Source organism: Protomyctophum bolini (assembly GCF_963924005.1).
Source record: "Protomyctophum bolini genome assembly, chromosome: 20".
NCBI lineage: Eukaryota > Metazoa > Chordata > Actinopteri > Myctophiformes > Myctophidae > Protomyctophum > Protomyctophum bolini.
Window position 1 is genome coordinate 21,004,980 of NC_137881.1, and position 15,987 is coordinate 21,020,966.

The 15,987-nt window shown below is 44.5% G+C and overlaps 1 protein-coding gene across 2 annotated transcripts in view; it reads right to left on the reverse strand.

Moving 5' to 3' along the window:
- arap2 (ArfGAP with RhoGAP domain, ankyrin repeat and PH domain 2) overlaps positions 1-15,987 on the reverse strand; it is a 152,261-nt gene that overhangs the window by 8,303 nt on the left and 127,971 nt on the right. For both annotated transcript variants that reach the window (XM_080792673.1, XM_080792674.1), the window contains exons 22-30: positions 15,041-15,253; positions 14,803-14,908; positions 12,813-12,960; positions 10,852-10,929; positions 8,250-8,324; positions 6,208-6,325; positions 3,364-3,492; positions 3,005-3,138; positions 1,026-1,108 (exon numbers count right to left, since the gene is read on the reverse strand). In XM_080792673.1, the coding sequence (XP_080648799.1) occupies positions 1,026-1,108; positions 3,005-3,138; positions 3,364-3,492; positions 6,208-6,325; positions 8,250-8,324; positions 10,852-10,929; positions 12,813-12,960; positions 14,803-14,908; positions 15,041-15,253 (1,084 nt within the window). The remainder of the gene's footprint in view (positions 1-1,025; positions 1,109-3,004; positions 3,139-3,363; positions 3,493-6,207; positions 6,326-8,249; positions 8,325-10,851; positions 10,930-12,812; positions 12,961-14,802; positions 14,909-15,040; positions 15,254-15,987) is intronic.

Genomic DNA, 15,987 nt, shown 5'->3' on the forward strand with positions numbered 1-15,987 from the left:
ACTCTGAGTACATGTACTGTGGGGTTATACACTATGTAGTACTCCGAGTACATGTACTGTGGGGTTATACACTCTGTAGTACTCTGAGTACATGTACTGTGGGGTTACACACTATGTAGTACTCTGAGTACATGTACTGTGGGGGTTATACACTCTGTAGTACTCTGAGTACATGTACTGTGGGGGTTATACACTCTGTAGTACTCTGAGTACATGTACTGTGGGGTTACACACTATGTAGTACTCTGAGTACATGTACTGTGGGGTTACACACTCTGTAGCGCAGCAGCCCCCATCCATCTTTCACTAAACCCCCCCATACACTCCCCCTCCACCCTCCATCTCTCCCTAACCCCCCCCCCCCCCTTTCATAAACTCCCCTCCGCTCTCCCTCGCTCGTTCCTTCCCTGAAGGACTGGCTAATGCAGCCGATTGGTTGTCCGGGCTCATTTTTCACGCTTCCCCTAGACTCTAATTCCGACACGGTGAAAATTATGAGGAATGATAATTGGGTAATGTGAAACACGGGGTTCGGCTCCTTGAAATTTCCCGTCCCTTTGTATCGCCAACAGGAAACGCTGCGGGCCTGACACAAGTCATAAATTATAATAATACGACATCATTAAAATAAAGTAAAGTGGCAACGGCGTTTCCTATTTGTGGGAAAGGGGTTGGCTGATAATTTGTATTTGTTAAAATGCTATTCCATTTAATCAATTCCATTACAGTGGAAAAATAAGAGGGGGTCATGAGTGTTTTTCGGGTAGCCGACGCTGTCAGCAAAGTTTGACGCGAATGAAAAAGCGATATATCTTGCGGGGGACACGATAGCATGCACGCCGCACACAGTGTGCAACACGATGGCGCACACCAACAGACAGGCGCTAATGCAAAATAATTATTAATTCATCTTAATAATACACAGACATTAATTTCACTCTCACCCTTTATGAATTCACACGCGCACTCCTGGAGAAAACAATAAAAGTGTTTTATAATCGTGTACGATGATGAATGTTGTTTACCTGTTTGGTGGCTTGAGTTTCTTCCTCAGGCCAAGGTAACACTTCACAGACATGAGTGGGACCTCTCTCTCTGCTTTGGTGCTCTTAAAAAAAAGTCAAAACACAGGGCTCATTTCCAACAGATGTTGTTTATCGCTTCCAAATTAAAAACCACAAAAATAACATCTCTATAAATCATACATGGGCAACTGGCGGCCTGGCATCACTTAATGCAGCCCGCAGGTTATCATCAGAATACTGATATATTATTGATTTCAGCTGTTACAATTCCAACATGCAAACATGACTTTAATTTACTGTCGTCTATGTAGCTTAATGACTAGTCACTAGTATTACAATGTTATTGTCTTTTTTATGTCTAATACATTTGTATTTAGTTCATAACGTTAACATAACTAACTAAATGCATTTGAAATTAAATATAAAAGGTTAATTTTCAGGATTCCAATTCAAAAATAGACGATCTATAAGCTTAAAACGTTTTGAGCTTATAGATCGGCTAGTAATGTGGCCCTCTGGAGTGAGTGTGGAAATATAGTTGCCTTCTCCATCGTCAAAGTTGCCCACCTCTGCTATAAATGATACTGTCAACTGGCGGCAAAGTCACAACATGGCAACAAAATATTCACATTGATAATATGCCTAAACCAGTGGTTCTTAACCAGTGGTCCAGGGACCACCAGTGGTCCTTGAGGGAGTTCCAGGTGGTCCCCAGGTTAAATGATGGAGAGTTGTAACAAAATGGCCCCCCCCGTTACCGTATAGATCTTCAACTCTTGATAGTATAAAGTGAAACCAAATGGACCCGTTTTACACTCCAAGAGTAACACTATTGTTAAACATCTGGATTACTTAATATGCAAGAAGTTAGAGAAAGTAGAATAATTGTTATTTTTTGGGAGGGATTGGGATTTTCTGAGGAAAGAAAACTTGGGGGTGAGTCTGTAGTTCTTTGCGTCTTTGCACTTATTGTGATTTGTGTCATCACTTCCAAATTAACTTGTTTATCCTTGTTAATCCCAATGAGCATTGGATAAAATTGGTATCACGACTTGAAAAAAAACAACAAAAAACAGCAATTGGTGCTGTCTGACACTTAACTCATCACAGTCCACACCTGAGGCAGATAGCAAAAAGTTCCACACGGAGCAGAGTCGACATTTAAAATTCAAATGCCCTGCTAGATCAATTAAAAATGTCTGCGACTGCGACACTAGTAAATTCCACACTTGCTGCGCAGTAATTAGCCAAATTCCTAAGCAACCTGCTATTAACGCTAATTAAGGCAAAGAGCAGCTTTCATTCAAAGCATGGTGCCCACCCCCCCCCCCCCCCCCCACACACCGTCATCCCTTTCTCCTTGCTGCACCCTCCCTCCCTCCCCCCACCTCCAACCACCCTAACTCCTCCGCCTCCATGCATTATTAACACGTCTTCACACTGCTTTTTACGAATCCCATGTCTCCATGTGCTGAGATGAAGCGCCTTCCAGGGAACCCCTGAGATGTTGGTCCCTCCCTGCCAGGGCTGGCTCCATTCTCACGCAGAGGCAGTGCATGCTGGGAGAAGTATATATACCCCGCTCTCCTTTTCTTACTTAAGTAAAAGTACCAATGCAGCAATGCAGAAAAGCCCTATAGTTACAAGTAAAAGTCCGGTATTCAAAGTATTGGCATCAAAACGAAAAAAAAAGAAAGAAAAAAAAGTGTCCCCATGTAAGCTCAGCATGACGCATTGAACTAGTGCTAAACTATGCCTAAATAATTGTATTTTTATGAATTTTACAAATCTGTAAAAAAAAAAAGTATACAAAACTTTTCCTACAGTACTACAATATTAGACTTGGAGATATAATAGTGGAGTAGAAGGATAACCTAATGAAAAGTTGAAATACTCAATTAAGTAAAGTAAATACTCAAAATGATTGTACTTTCAACGCCACTATACATTTCCAGGGAGGGACTATGCCATGCACTCACCTTGTAGTCTCTGTACAGCAGCAGCTTGTCAGCACGCAGCACCACATATTTGTCCTGGAATTTATGGCCCGAGAGCAGCTTAGAGGACCCGTCCTTGAACTTCAAATGGTCTCCTTTCATGAACTGCATTTGGTCTGACATAAGAAAAAAAAAGAAGAAAAACACGGTTCAGGCCAATAATACAAACATTCCATCATTCCAACCATTCTAGTTCTACTGTCGTTGTGATGTACTGTATTTATTGTTTATTTTCTATCATGCATTTGTTACTTTACTCTTTGTCAGCTTTTTGTACCATCTCTGACTTGTTTTGATCACGTGATTCTGTAAACCATTCCGGCACACGCCGGCCCGTATACCTTTATCGCCGGACACCATTTTGGTCCTTTGGAATGTCTTGATGACGAGGTGGGCCGAGCCGGGGTCGTCCAACGAGCTCCACTCCAGGACCTGCTCCAGGATGTTCTCTTGGTGGTGCAACGGCCGTTCTGTCCACAACGGAGAGAGCAGCACCATTCTCAAACAGTGTTGTTATATTGACAGCAAATTTAGATTTTAGTTTTAGTTCATAGTCTTTTGAATAGTTTTCATTTTAGTTTTAAGATTCGTAGTTGATTTAGTCGACTAAAATGTATTTTGGCCGGCCTTGATGCCGTCGTAATGGCAGATTTTACACTTGCTGAAAATAGCAGATCTACAAGTGTAAAATGACGTGTGTCTTTTACTTGGGTAACAGTTTAGATGGCTAGACGTATAGACGATGAAAACAATTATTGAAAAGCTGCAATGGTGGTGGTGGTTTGTCCTTTTGTAGTGTGATACTTGTTTTTCTATGAAACTGGTGGTTCTAATATGCATTGTAAAACTCAACAAATGTGAAATTTCAGAGCCTCAATTAAAAAACATAGAGGAAAAAAATAAATACATCTACAAGCTCACAACACGTTGCAGCGCAATGCATTGAGAGCTTGTAGCCATTTTAACTTTTCTTTTTTAATTGAAATTAAATACAAAATTGTATAACCCCCACCCCACATTTAAACTGACATGATGCTACAGGACTAGACAAACGGAAACAAAAGGAAAACCTAATCTTGACCACCAGTTTATGTGCCCTTCACCCCATCGCCTCAGGGAGCTGTCAAAAAATAAAAAAAGCAATTCATTATTCTTTTTTTCGTCTCCAAGTCATTGGATTATAATTGTCTAAAATGCCATCAGGAAATTATATCAGAAAACCCATTACAAGTGCACGTTGTTGTTCTCCCCTACTGTCATAACTGTAAGGTTCAAAATGTGTGCAATTATCCTCAGCAAATCTGAACGTGATTAGAAAAAACACTCATGTGCAAAATAGACCCATTATCTCGTCCTAATTGGTGAATAGGGGTTACATGCTATCAGGGAACTAAATAAATAAATAAATACATTAAAATCACTTGTGCCTCCTACCCCACCCTCCCTCCCTCTGACGCCTCGCTCTCCAAACTTTTGTCGTTTTTCATATCCGAGGGAAACAAAAAAAAACGAAGGCGTAAGTTATTCATAACAGTGGAATGGAATTAGCTCCTCCGTTCCCCAACAAATATTGGCTCCCCCTTCCCTGCCTATGGCCCCGGATAACAGTGTTTATCTATAGCTACCCCCTCCCAAATGCCTAATGATGCCCTTCCTCCTCTATGGCTCTTCTGAGCAAAACCTGTCACGGCGCCGACACCTTTCAAAATAGCTCCACTGTTTACTCCGCGGCAAACACAGCGTCTGCGTTGTGTGCACCCCGGAAATAATGCTATAAAGCATCGGTGAATATATATTCAGTACTCAACGCACCTTTGTTTTCCTCACAGAGGACGCTCTGTCCTCTGTAACTACGCGAGGCGGGTATGCTATATAAACACCAAAGTGCGTGTGTGTGCGTGTGTGTGTGCGTGTGTGTGTGCGTGCGTGTGTGTGTGTGTGTGTGTAAACTCTCAGTGAACTGACAAGAGGGGGTGCGTGGGGACCGCCAGCTTAGCAACTCTGCGCCCCGGCTACTACTTTGGACTTCTGTTTGATGTGATGATGCTTCCCACAGCCGCGATCAAATGAAGCGGGCCGTGGGGGAGGCCGGGAGGGAGGGGGTTGGGTAGCATTTACTTGGCAAAGATGGTGCCCGTCACCGCATGTTAATGCGGTGGTGCTGGCCACCACGAGGACATGAAGGTGAATTTATGACACACGATGATGAGGGAGATATTAATTAATAATGTGCGCATATCATCAAATTGGCTAATTCCTCCGTGTTCCGTGCGACGCTCACGGACACCGTCTCATTAGGGAGATAGCGTATAATCTGCTGATCGTTTTGTACGAGGCAGCGTGGTCTTGGCATATGCCCTGAATGAGAATGGCCATTTAAAAACGTGATGCGTGAATCATCAATCACTAATTGGACATGGATGGCGGCACTCGAAAAGGACTGGACAAGAACACGCTCCAGGGCTGTATAGCCTTCAAAGTACAGGTGTCTGTACTGTACGAAAGGGATGTTTCACTTTCAAACATGTCTGGGGGTCGTTTTAAAGTCTACCCGGCCTTTTGTGAGCTTAACCACAGACAGTTTTTAGTTTTACGTTACTTGATTCAGTATTTAGATATTCATTTAAATCAGACACGCACCCTTCCTAATTGTACCTTCAAACTCTATTTCAACCATGTTAGATTCACTGAAAACACCCGTCCTTGGTTCTGGTGTCCTTCTAATGCTTGAGGCGGGCGTTTAGTTTTTTCTTTTCTTTTCTTTAATTACTTTTTTAATTTATTTTGTATCCGTTTATTTTTCTTTCTATTTCTTAAGGGGGAAGAAAAGGACATTGCCAGTCACCAGAACCAAGGTTGTATGTTTTCAAGGAGTCTAATATGGATAAAATACTGAATCAAACAACGTAAAGATGGAGTATCCTTTTCCATTTGTATGTGGCTATATGGAATTAACATTACTCTAAAATGTCTTCCCTGTGTATTTTTGGTTTCTTCCTGAAAGCCTTTTGGTCAAAAGACCCAATTGAAATGCACCACTTTAGTGACATAACCGTAAAATTGGTACATGGGCTGACCTCTCATCAGTGGGCAAACGCACGCAATTGTAACAATGCTCTTTAAATAGTCTTTAAGGAACACCTGGTTAAATAAACCCGATGCCCGTCACACACAGACGCACAGACCTAGCTCTCCATTCTCGATGACCTCAAATGTTGTCCAGGAGTTGTCAGCGTGGATGGCGATGTTCCTCATGCTCAGCGCACATTCTGCAAGTTCGCTGGATCTCATACTTGGAGACAACTGAAAATAAAAGAAAGACAAGTGAAAATACTGATTGTATACAGCATAAGCATCAGTGGCAAAAATAGCCTTTATCAGCCATGGGTTTTCTGATGAAAGGGGCCCCTCACATGCTCGTATACACGCACGCAAGCAAAGCGAGACTCAAGAGCGAAACTCGGTTATTTGTCAGGTAATTTGGACCATTTGGCACGGTTCTGCACGTTACTTTGGCCAAATATTCATCTAAAAACTCATTCATTAGCAACATCACGTGTGCTGCAGTGCAGAATGTGAAAGAAAACGTTCATATCCAAAGTCCTTATGTCCAGGCTGGAGGCATGTTGTTGTTATGTTTTACACACTTGCTTCCTCCTCCCGTCAGTCCTCCAGTCACTGACGGGAGGGGGCCCCCTAGTGGGGGGCCTGTGGGTTGACATAACCCAACGCCTGTGATAAGCATACACATGCATACAAATTACACAAAAAGACTGGCAACTTCCCTCGACATTCCTGATTAGAGTAATAGTTTAGCAAAATAGGAGAAAGATTGATAGAGGAAATATGCGGTGTGAAATGATCATGGATGCGGTTAAGATCTTACGTGCGGCCAAAGAGCACTGGAGAAAGTAAATGTGCCGTCGGACTCCAGAGAGAGAGAGAGAACGACGGAGAGAGGGAGAGAGAGAACGACGGAGAGAGGGAGAGAATGACGGAGAGAACAGAGTATTAATGTCAAACTGTGTTGCTGAGCAGCCCTCTTTAACCCTCTTCCAATTGTACCACACCGCCACAAAACCTGGGGAACGAAGTCCATTACCTACAGCTGCCAGTGTGCCTTGTAAAATGCAATTACTCACACAATTAAATCGGACATTTCTTTGATTAGCTCGCTTTTGATTTATTTTAGTGGCGGTAATCCCATCAGGTTTAACCACCAATGTCTCGGCCCTATTCTATCAACCTCTCCACCTCTCGCTCCTCGCTTCCATCCTCGCTTCACTTTTTTTCTCTCCTCCTCCCAGTGGTGGAAACTTAAGTATTTGTACTTTTACTTCTACTGCACTACATCTCAAAGGCAAATATTGTACTTTTACTCCACTACAATTATTTGACATGAACCTTAGTTACTAGTTACTTTGTAGCTTTTGATTATTATTATGAAACATACATTAACCACTTTGGCACTTCGGCATCTACATTTCGACCATTTGAGAATAGCCAATCTACAAGCTCACAATGGGTCGCACTACGACGCATTGTGAGCTTGTAGATCTAGATCTGTTCAAAATGTTTTTTTATACATTCGAAAACTTGTGAAATGGGACATTTTGCATAATGGTACTTTAAGTACATTCATGATGCCAATACGTATTGTACTTTTACTCAAGTACATTTTGAACTCCATACGTGTACTTGTAACAGAGTCTTTCTATATTGCAGTATTGCTACTTTTACTTAAGTAAAACAGTACTTTTTTCCACCACAACCTCCTCCTCCTCCTCAGCCTGCCTCCCTCGCTCCTGCTCTCTCTCTCTTCTCTACTAGCGCCGTCTCTCTCATTTCACCTTACACCCAGGCAGAGCCCAAGGGAAGGCCTGCTCACGCTCACACACACACACACACACACACACACACACACACACACACACACACACACACACACACACACACACTAGGGCTTTCACTTCTAGTGATCATTATTAGTTGACTAGTTGTTTAACTACCTATTATGTAAATATATATCACACACACACACACACACACACACACACACACACACACACACACACACACACACACACACACACACACACACACACACACACACACACACACACACACACACACACACACACACACACACACACACACACACACACACACACACACACACACACACACACACACACACACACACACACACACAGAGGGTGCATCTTACCTTGATTAAACAGCAGTTCTCCGGCTGCCTCTTCTCCAGGTATACCTCGAAGATCAAGTCCCCAGCTGGAGAGAACTATAGCGAGTGAACCAAGAGAGAGAGAGACGTACACATTAGGCTACAGATCAGCGGGAAGTTAAGAAAAGAAAAGGAAAAACAGTTACCAGCCGCTGGATAAATTGGCTATCGTTCTAAATTCCGGGCCCCGGTGTGGTATTATTGCCTTAAATGGAGAGAGCTGAGAGGAAACATTAGAGGATTTGTGGAAACCAGAGGTCTGCTGCGGGGAAACTAAGCCCCTGTACCTTTTAACCTGTTAAAACCAGAAAGCATCTGTGTCATTTTAGATTACATATACACTGAAATATTTGCTTCTGGAAGGGCCCCCCTGGCACAAAATCTTATCGACTCACTGGGCTTGGAACACCTCAGGATCCCCCAGGAGGAAGTTACTAATATTGCTCTGGTGAGGGATGTCTGAAGCTCTCTGGAGCTGTTGCCCCCGCGACCTGACCACGGATAAGCGGTTGAACTTAAGACGGATGGATGGATGGATATTCAAAAAGTAGATATGTCACGGTAAAAGAAGAAAGCTTGTGAAATCGAAATAGGTGCACTGGTTTGTCCCCGAGCGAGCTAAAGCTAGCTCGCGGCCGTGCCAAACGTTGCGAAGTTCGCTTGAGCCGACCCACCGCCGCACGAGTTACGACCCGACAGAATCGTAAATAATCTCCCCCCTACTGGGAATCTCAGAGACTTTGTGGTGAAACATCCCTTTAATGCCACGTTGTATGGGATGTAGATGTAGATTTGCAGGAACAAAGACCAAGTAATTCAAATGTTCATAACGCAAAGATTGTACAGCATATCACATTGCTGTACAATCTCGTGTCTCGTAAAGGTCGTAAAAATGTATAATTAAAACTTTTCCTTCTCATTGGCAATGATGTACATTAATGCTCCATGGTATTTCAAAAGGCCACGTGAAGAAACAGACAGGTGTGAACCATGTGTCTAGGAGGCAATGTATCTTGTTCCACTCTCTCTCTCTCTCTCTCTCTCTCTCTCTCTCTCTCTGGGGCGGTACACATTGATATTTATGCACTCCTATAACTCAGTAACATGCCAGACTTTTACAAGACACTTGAAAATCCAAGGTGCACCCGAGGTGAGAACAACGGAGGTATAGGAGAGGCAGCCTGTCGAGATTCCATGGGAGTGTGTCCTCCCCCCCTCCCCTCCCCTCCCCTCGCCCCCCTCCCCTCGCCCACATTTCCCAGAATTTGTTCAGGCTTTAGTGTTTCACTTCTTCTTCTTTCTCTCTCTTTTTTTTAACACTTTGCTAGCTTTTCACATCCATTAACACCTGAGGCAGATTCTAAATCTAACAGTTTTCTGAAAAAAACGTAATGGTACTCAAGCTTTTTCATGTCAAGGCCCAAGACCCCCAAAAGTATAATTATACAGGCATGTATTTGGCTGCTGGCTGCCCATCTGATAAGATTCTGTGCCAGTGGGACCCCCCAGAAGCAAATATTTCAGTAAAAAATGCTTTGCTTAAAAAAAAAAGATATATGATATATACACACGCCAGAGAGGCATCCTAACCAGATGCCCGAACCACCTAAGCTGGCTCCTTTCCAGGCAAAGAAGCAGTGACTCTACTCCGAGTCTCTCTGACTGAACTTCTCACACTACTTTATGAATAGCCAAACGTATATAAAATAAAGCTTTTCAGCACAAATCACAAAATGACACAGGAGCTTCTTGCAAATGGACGAATAAGTGGACACCGAAGATACTTCAAAAGTAAATGCCACACTGACGGCACCTGATGGTTTTTTGTCAACCATTATCTTCTCCGTGCAGATGAACCCGAGTGAGGGCCATGTGGGCTTGAGCCGGCAGAACGGTAATGACTACTGTACTTCCCGCCCTCCGGCAGAGCAACGTACACAATTACAGTCATTCAAACCGATGATGTGAGTACTGTAATTGTGAATGTCAGGCGTTGCCATAGGGTTGCCATCGTTTCACTTTTCTTGAGTCTCTCTCTCTCTCTCTCCGTCTTTGCTGAGAGAAAGGAGGGCGTGCCGGTCAACCACTCATAGAAAAAAGAAGCGTGCGCGCGGACATAAATATCTCGTCCGTGGAAAGATAAAGACGCTGGCAATTAGCAGCTCAAAGAAGTACGTACACTGGGGAAGGGCTGAGCTGTTACAGGCCTTCACCGTTGATAAGAAAGATTTGAGTGAGATCACAGAAGTTATAAAAAATCAAAAAACTCCCCCCCCCCCCATCCTCTTTCTCTCTCAATAGCAGGCAACAGTGCAGCACTCTCTCTTTCTGTTTCTGGCACAACAGCGCCCCTACTGGTACTAATAGTCATACTGGTGCTCATTAACCAACACATAGGCGGACACATAGGTACATAGGTGTACTTATTTGACATTTTTTACTATTTTGAAAAAGTTAAAATAGCCGATCTACAAGTCTATGTACATCGGCTAAGTTGAACTATTTGAAAATATTTTTCTAAATTGTAAGACGCCATTATTCTGGTCTTCATATAAAGTGTCCAGCCCACATGGTGTTGACTTACCGTGGTGTCCTTCTTGTCATTCCAGCGAACGATGAAACTATTTTCTCTCTCCATCTGCTGCACTTGGTCCTCATTGACCTGGTGGCGTGCATGCACGCACGCACACACGCGCCCGCACGTACGCACACGCACACACACACACACACACACACACACACACACACACACACACACACACACACACGGTGGTGCAGGAGAGTCAGGCTTAGGCAGTTTAAGGAAATTCAGGGTCACAGAAAAGTCCCTGAAGTCCTTATACCTGTGATAAACCACCGTGGAGCACACTGACTGACAGGGGCCATCACTGCACATCACGCACGCACACAATTCAAAAACAAATCGACAACCTATGATCGATGCTGAGACTTCCAGAGAAGAATCACGTGATCCAATCAAATTCCAGCCAATTATCATTAACATCTTAGTGGTTTGATTTGGGGGTCTACGTGCAATATCCTCACAGTCACGTTGAGAACAGCTGGTATAGTCTATGCTGGTCAGCAGCGCACACACACACACACACACACACACACACCCACGTGCACGTGCACACGCACACACACGGCTAACCGGAATGAGACCGTTAATGGTGTTACTCCCAAAGTGCAGAAGTGGGTCGCTCCACTAAGACTTTCAGAAACTCATTTCAAAGTGGGAAGTCGGCGGTGATTGTTCGACGTAGCTCAGCACCAAACTGAATAAAAAGGCGCCGCCACACTTTTCCCTTCAACAAAAAGCTCCGGGTGGGGAAATGAAAAATTGTATTCCGTCTTTTTTCCTATCGTTTTCAGAGAACAATTTGCTTTGTTAAGAGTTCTACGCATGGCTGAGAAGATTGGAGTGGAGGAAGAAAAAAAGGCAAAATGCACACTACACCTCTCTCTGTGTGTGAGCGTGTGTGTGTGTGTGTGCGTGTGCGTGCGTGCTTGTGTTTGGGCCTGATAAAGGGGCCCAGAAGACGCCATCCAACGCAGAACTGACTCTTTAATTAGTGAAGCATCTCAATCGTTTTGTGTCAGGGTGCGTTTTCTATTTTTTTTTCTCCCCCACCATCGCTGCTATTGGGGACCGCCCGTCGTCGCCGGAGCTTAATGGCTATTTGTCATGCGAACGACGGCGTCCCGAACCGATTTGGGAGTGAGCTGCTCCTCCTTTCAGCGTCAGAACAAGAAGGGGATCAGGGTTACTCTGCTGGGTATTAGCATTCCCTCAGTGCCGCGCGTCCCCTTAAGCCAGGCAACGCTCCAAGCTGAACACTGATACCCTCTCCGCCCCCCCTGCTCGTCTCATCTGCTGCTAACTTGTTACGCGGGTGTGTGGGTGTGTGTGTGGGTGGGGGGGGGGGGGTGACAGCCTTGTCTTTTGAAATATACGTGCCAGAAATAATATTAAAAAGCGGTCCCCTTGAGGGATTTATTCAACCAAACTTTTTTCAACATTTTACCACGTTGTTTCTTAATTTCAAGAGTAGAGAATAGACAGTGTTGTACTCCCTACAGCATGCGTTCTCAATCTCTGTTTGGTTTCAGTATACCGCCTTTACCCGACTACATGTCGCTTAGGCCCCGTTTAGTAATCGTATTTATGACACAGATCTGATTCAGGCTACATTCAGGCTAGATTTGGCTGCCAGTGTAAATCAGGCCTTAGTTGGGCCACATTTAGACTGCAGTCACATTCAGTCAAATCTGATTCAAATCTGATCTTTTGGTCCGACCATTCACACTGCCGTTTCCGCCAACGCCCGGACGGTTAGTTCGACTCCCGATCCCGGCGGCCTTTGCCGGGAAAATATGACTATGTAATTTTGGGCTTGTTACTTTTTTACTCGAGGCGTGACCCATAACAATTGGTCTGTGACCCACAAATGGGTGAGCTAAACACCACATCGTACAACGTCGGAACACACCTGGAAAACACAACAAAACAAAACAAAAGAAGGTGGCGGCAGGGCGACTCACGGCGAAGAGGGGGACGTAGTTGGCGATGAGGTCGTGGACCACGGCGACCTCCAGCGGGGTCTGTCCGCGCGTCTGGAACAGGCAGGAGGACAAGGACGAGGCCAGGCGAACACTGGACATCTGGTTGAGGTGAGAGCACTGCTGGATCCTGGAGAGGAGCGGGGCTTTGTAATGACAATCAAAATCTACAAAGTATCTAGTATAGGCTAACTAAAGTTTTCAAATAGTAAAAGTACAATTATTTGCCTCTGAGATGTAGTGGAGTAGAAGTAAAAGTATTGGAAATTGGACATACCCAAAGTAAAGCACAAATATCAAATTATACTTCAAATGCAATACTTATACTGCCAAGCTGGCAGATCGACCCTGACGAAGACCTTTTGGTCGAAACGCGTAGGTCCTGTTATTTATTTGCCTTGCTCATCATCAAATAAACTATTTAATTTTTCACCTAAAAGCCTTGGATTATTTTCTTTTCAAGTCTGCAATTCACATTTTGACAAGCAGTACTACTTGGAGGAAGGATATCTTTTGTCTATATGGTTTTACCTGCATCACCAAAGAGCACCCATCTAAGAGCCACTAACAGATCCCTGTATCACCAAAGAGCACCCATCTAAGAGCCACTAACAGATCCCTGCAGCGCTTCCATTCCTCTATTTCTACACTTAAATGCAGTACTGAAGTAAATGTACATACTGTAGGTACTTTCCACCACTGACACAAAACACATTGAAGGTTTGTGACTATGCGTGTGTGCACACAAACGCACGCACGTGCACAAACAAGCAAAGCATGATTATTGCCTCTCTGGCGTGGAAACCTCATTAGGTCCAAAGCTGTTACTTTTCAGGATAGCAGCAGCTCTACGAGCTCCAAATGCGGCGCGAAGCTTGCACATCTGCTTTTGTGTGACGCTGTAGTATGACCTAGTAGTGCGTTAATTAACAAAAAAACCCACATAATGTTAGAATATAGAGATAAGAGGTTTCTGCCCGACATCAGCGATATATTTGGCACACACACACACACACACACACACACACACACACACACACACACACACACACACACACACACACACACACACACACACACACACACACACACACACACACACACACACACACACACACACACAAGGCTTCGGTCCAACTTCGACAGAAAAAGAAAAGAAAGGCCAATTAAGTCTTCTTCAAACATTCTGCGTCATTAGCATAAGGCTGGCTAATCACGGGTCTCCGTGAGGGTGAAGCTTGCGCGCATCTCATGGCTGAATTAACGGGATGGTGCTGGGGAGTCACGGAACACGACCTTGACCATGTTCTACATGGCTTGCAAACACGCTTCCATTATGCACATTGTAGGTCATTGCTTAGTCCCAACAACATTTCCAACAAACAAAGATCTCTATATAAAGACTGGCTGCCGAGACGTGACCACAGAAGTTAAAGGGGATTTATCATTACCCTTTTTTTACAAAAGTATGTTTTATTTTCAAATTATCAAGTAATCTTTCGCGGGCCAAACTTGTACGGCCCGCAGGCTGTATAATGCCTAGGTCTGTACTAGTGTGTGCGTGTACTAGTGCGTGTGTATGTGCGTGGGTCAGGTGCATAATGAATCGAACAACGCCATTATGTCCAAATCCCACAAGGAAAGAGGAGCCGAGTGGAAGGTCACTTTGCAGGGACAATTTTCAGAAGCTCGTTACCGAAAAGGGCTACCTGGGGGTCGAAAGGTCAAAGTCAGGGTCAGCAGTTAGATTGTGGTTAGAGCCGCGGTGGCGAAAACAACTGGCACGCAGTGGCCAAGGGGTTGAGATCGGGGTCGCAGGTCGCGAACCAAATGCATTGCCAGTGTAATATATACCTTATATGCATGAATAAAGTCAATATAATTACTGCAGGCACAGAAGGAATATGGATGTGCTTGTGTGTGTGTGTGTGTATGTGTTTGTGTGTGTGTGTGTGTGTGTGTGTGTGCGTACCTGTACAGATGTTGAAGTAGGGCTTCTAAGGTGGTCCTGTTTATCCTTGGTAAACTCTGGATGAAAGCCGAGTACTTCTTCACTCTCTGCCTCTCGTCCTTCTCATCTACAACAACACGGAAACGAGAGGTGAGATGAGAACACACACACACGCACACACACACACACGCACACACACACACACACACACACACACACACACACACACACACACACACACACATGCGCGCACGCGTACCCAGGGCGGACAGCCAATAGGGGTAGAGCTCCTTGGAGAGTAGGGCGTCCTCTGCCTGGGCCAGGAAGCCGGTCAGGGTGTGTGTGATGTCCTCCAGGCGGTGCTCCTTGGCGCGGAGCTTGACGTTGCGGGCGTCTCTCGCGAACTCCGCTAGGAGCAGAGCCACGCGGCCGGCGTCCCCCGGCCTCTCGTACACTCCCTCCTGGCACAGACCTGTGGGTGGAGAGAGAGTGTATATAATAGGCCTGTCACAATGATTACTAGAAGGCTGGCAACAATAACTGAGTTAATTCATTTGTGAAATTATTTAGATTAAGTGTAACGCAGTTAGTGGCTGTTTAGATGGCACTAGTCTGACTAGTCTGCACTAGTCCCCATCGCTCTGGTATCTGATGGCTGATAGATCCAAACCACATGGAAAGAGAAGCCCTATCTTCCCTGGGGAAGGAAACGCCAGTTATTGCCAAAAAAGGCTTCACAATTTACACATACGTAGGCAGCGGCTCAAATCACACGACAACGGGGTGAGAGACAGAGACATGCAAGAGCGAAGGGTAGAGAGTCACTTATCTTTCTGTTCCCACAAGAAAAGGGCTTATTTTGGACGTACGGTAGTTCGAATGGTGAATAATCATGATAAATACATTTTTAAGCTGTGATTAATCTGATTACATCTGTGTATCTTTTGACAGCCCTTATTATTATATAATCACCTAGTCGCTAGTATTTTTGGATAATCATCACAATGGTTTCAATTTGAAAAATCAAGACCCGTCTGAACTAAGTGGTGCTGTACTGTGTGTTTGTGGGTGTGTGGGTGTGTGTGTGGGCTGTGCAACAGTGACACTTTGTGGTGTGCTTAGACATACAGAGGGACACACATTGCTGCATATAGGAGTGGCTAGCACCACTCAAAAGCTGCTGATCCGATCCCAACGGCCTTTGCT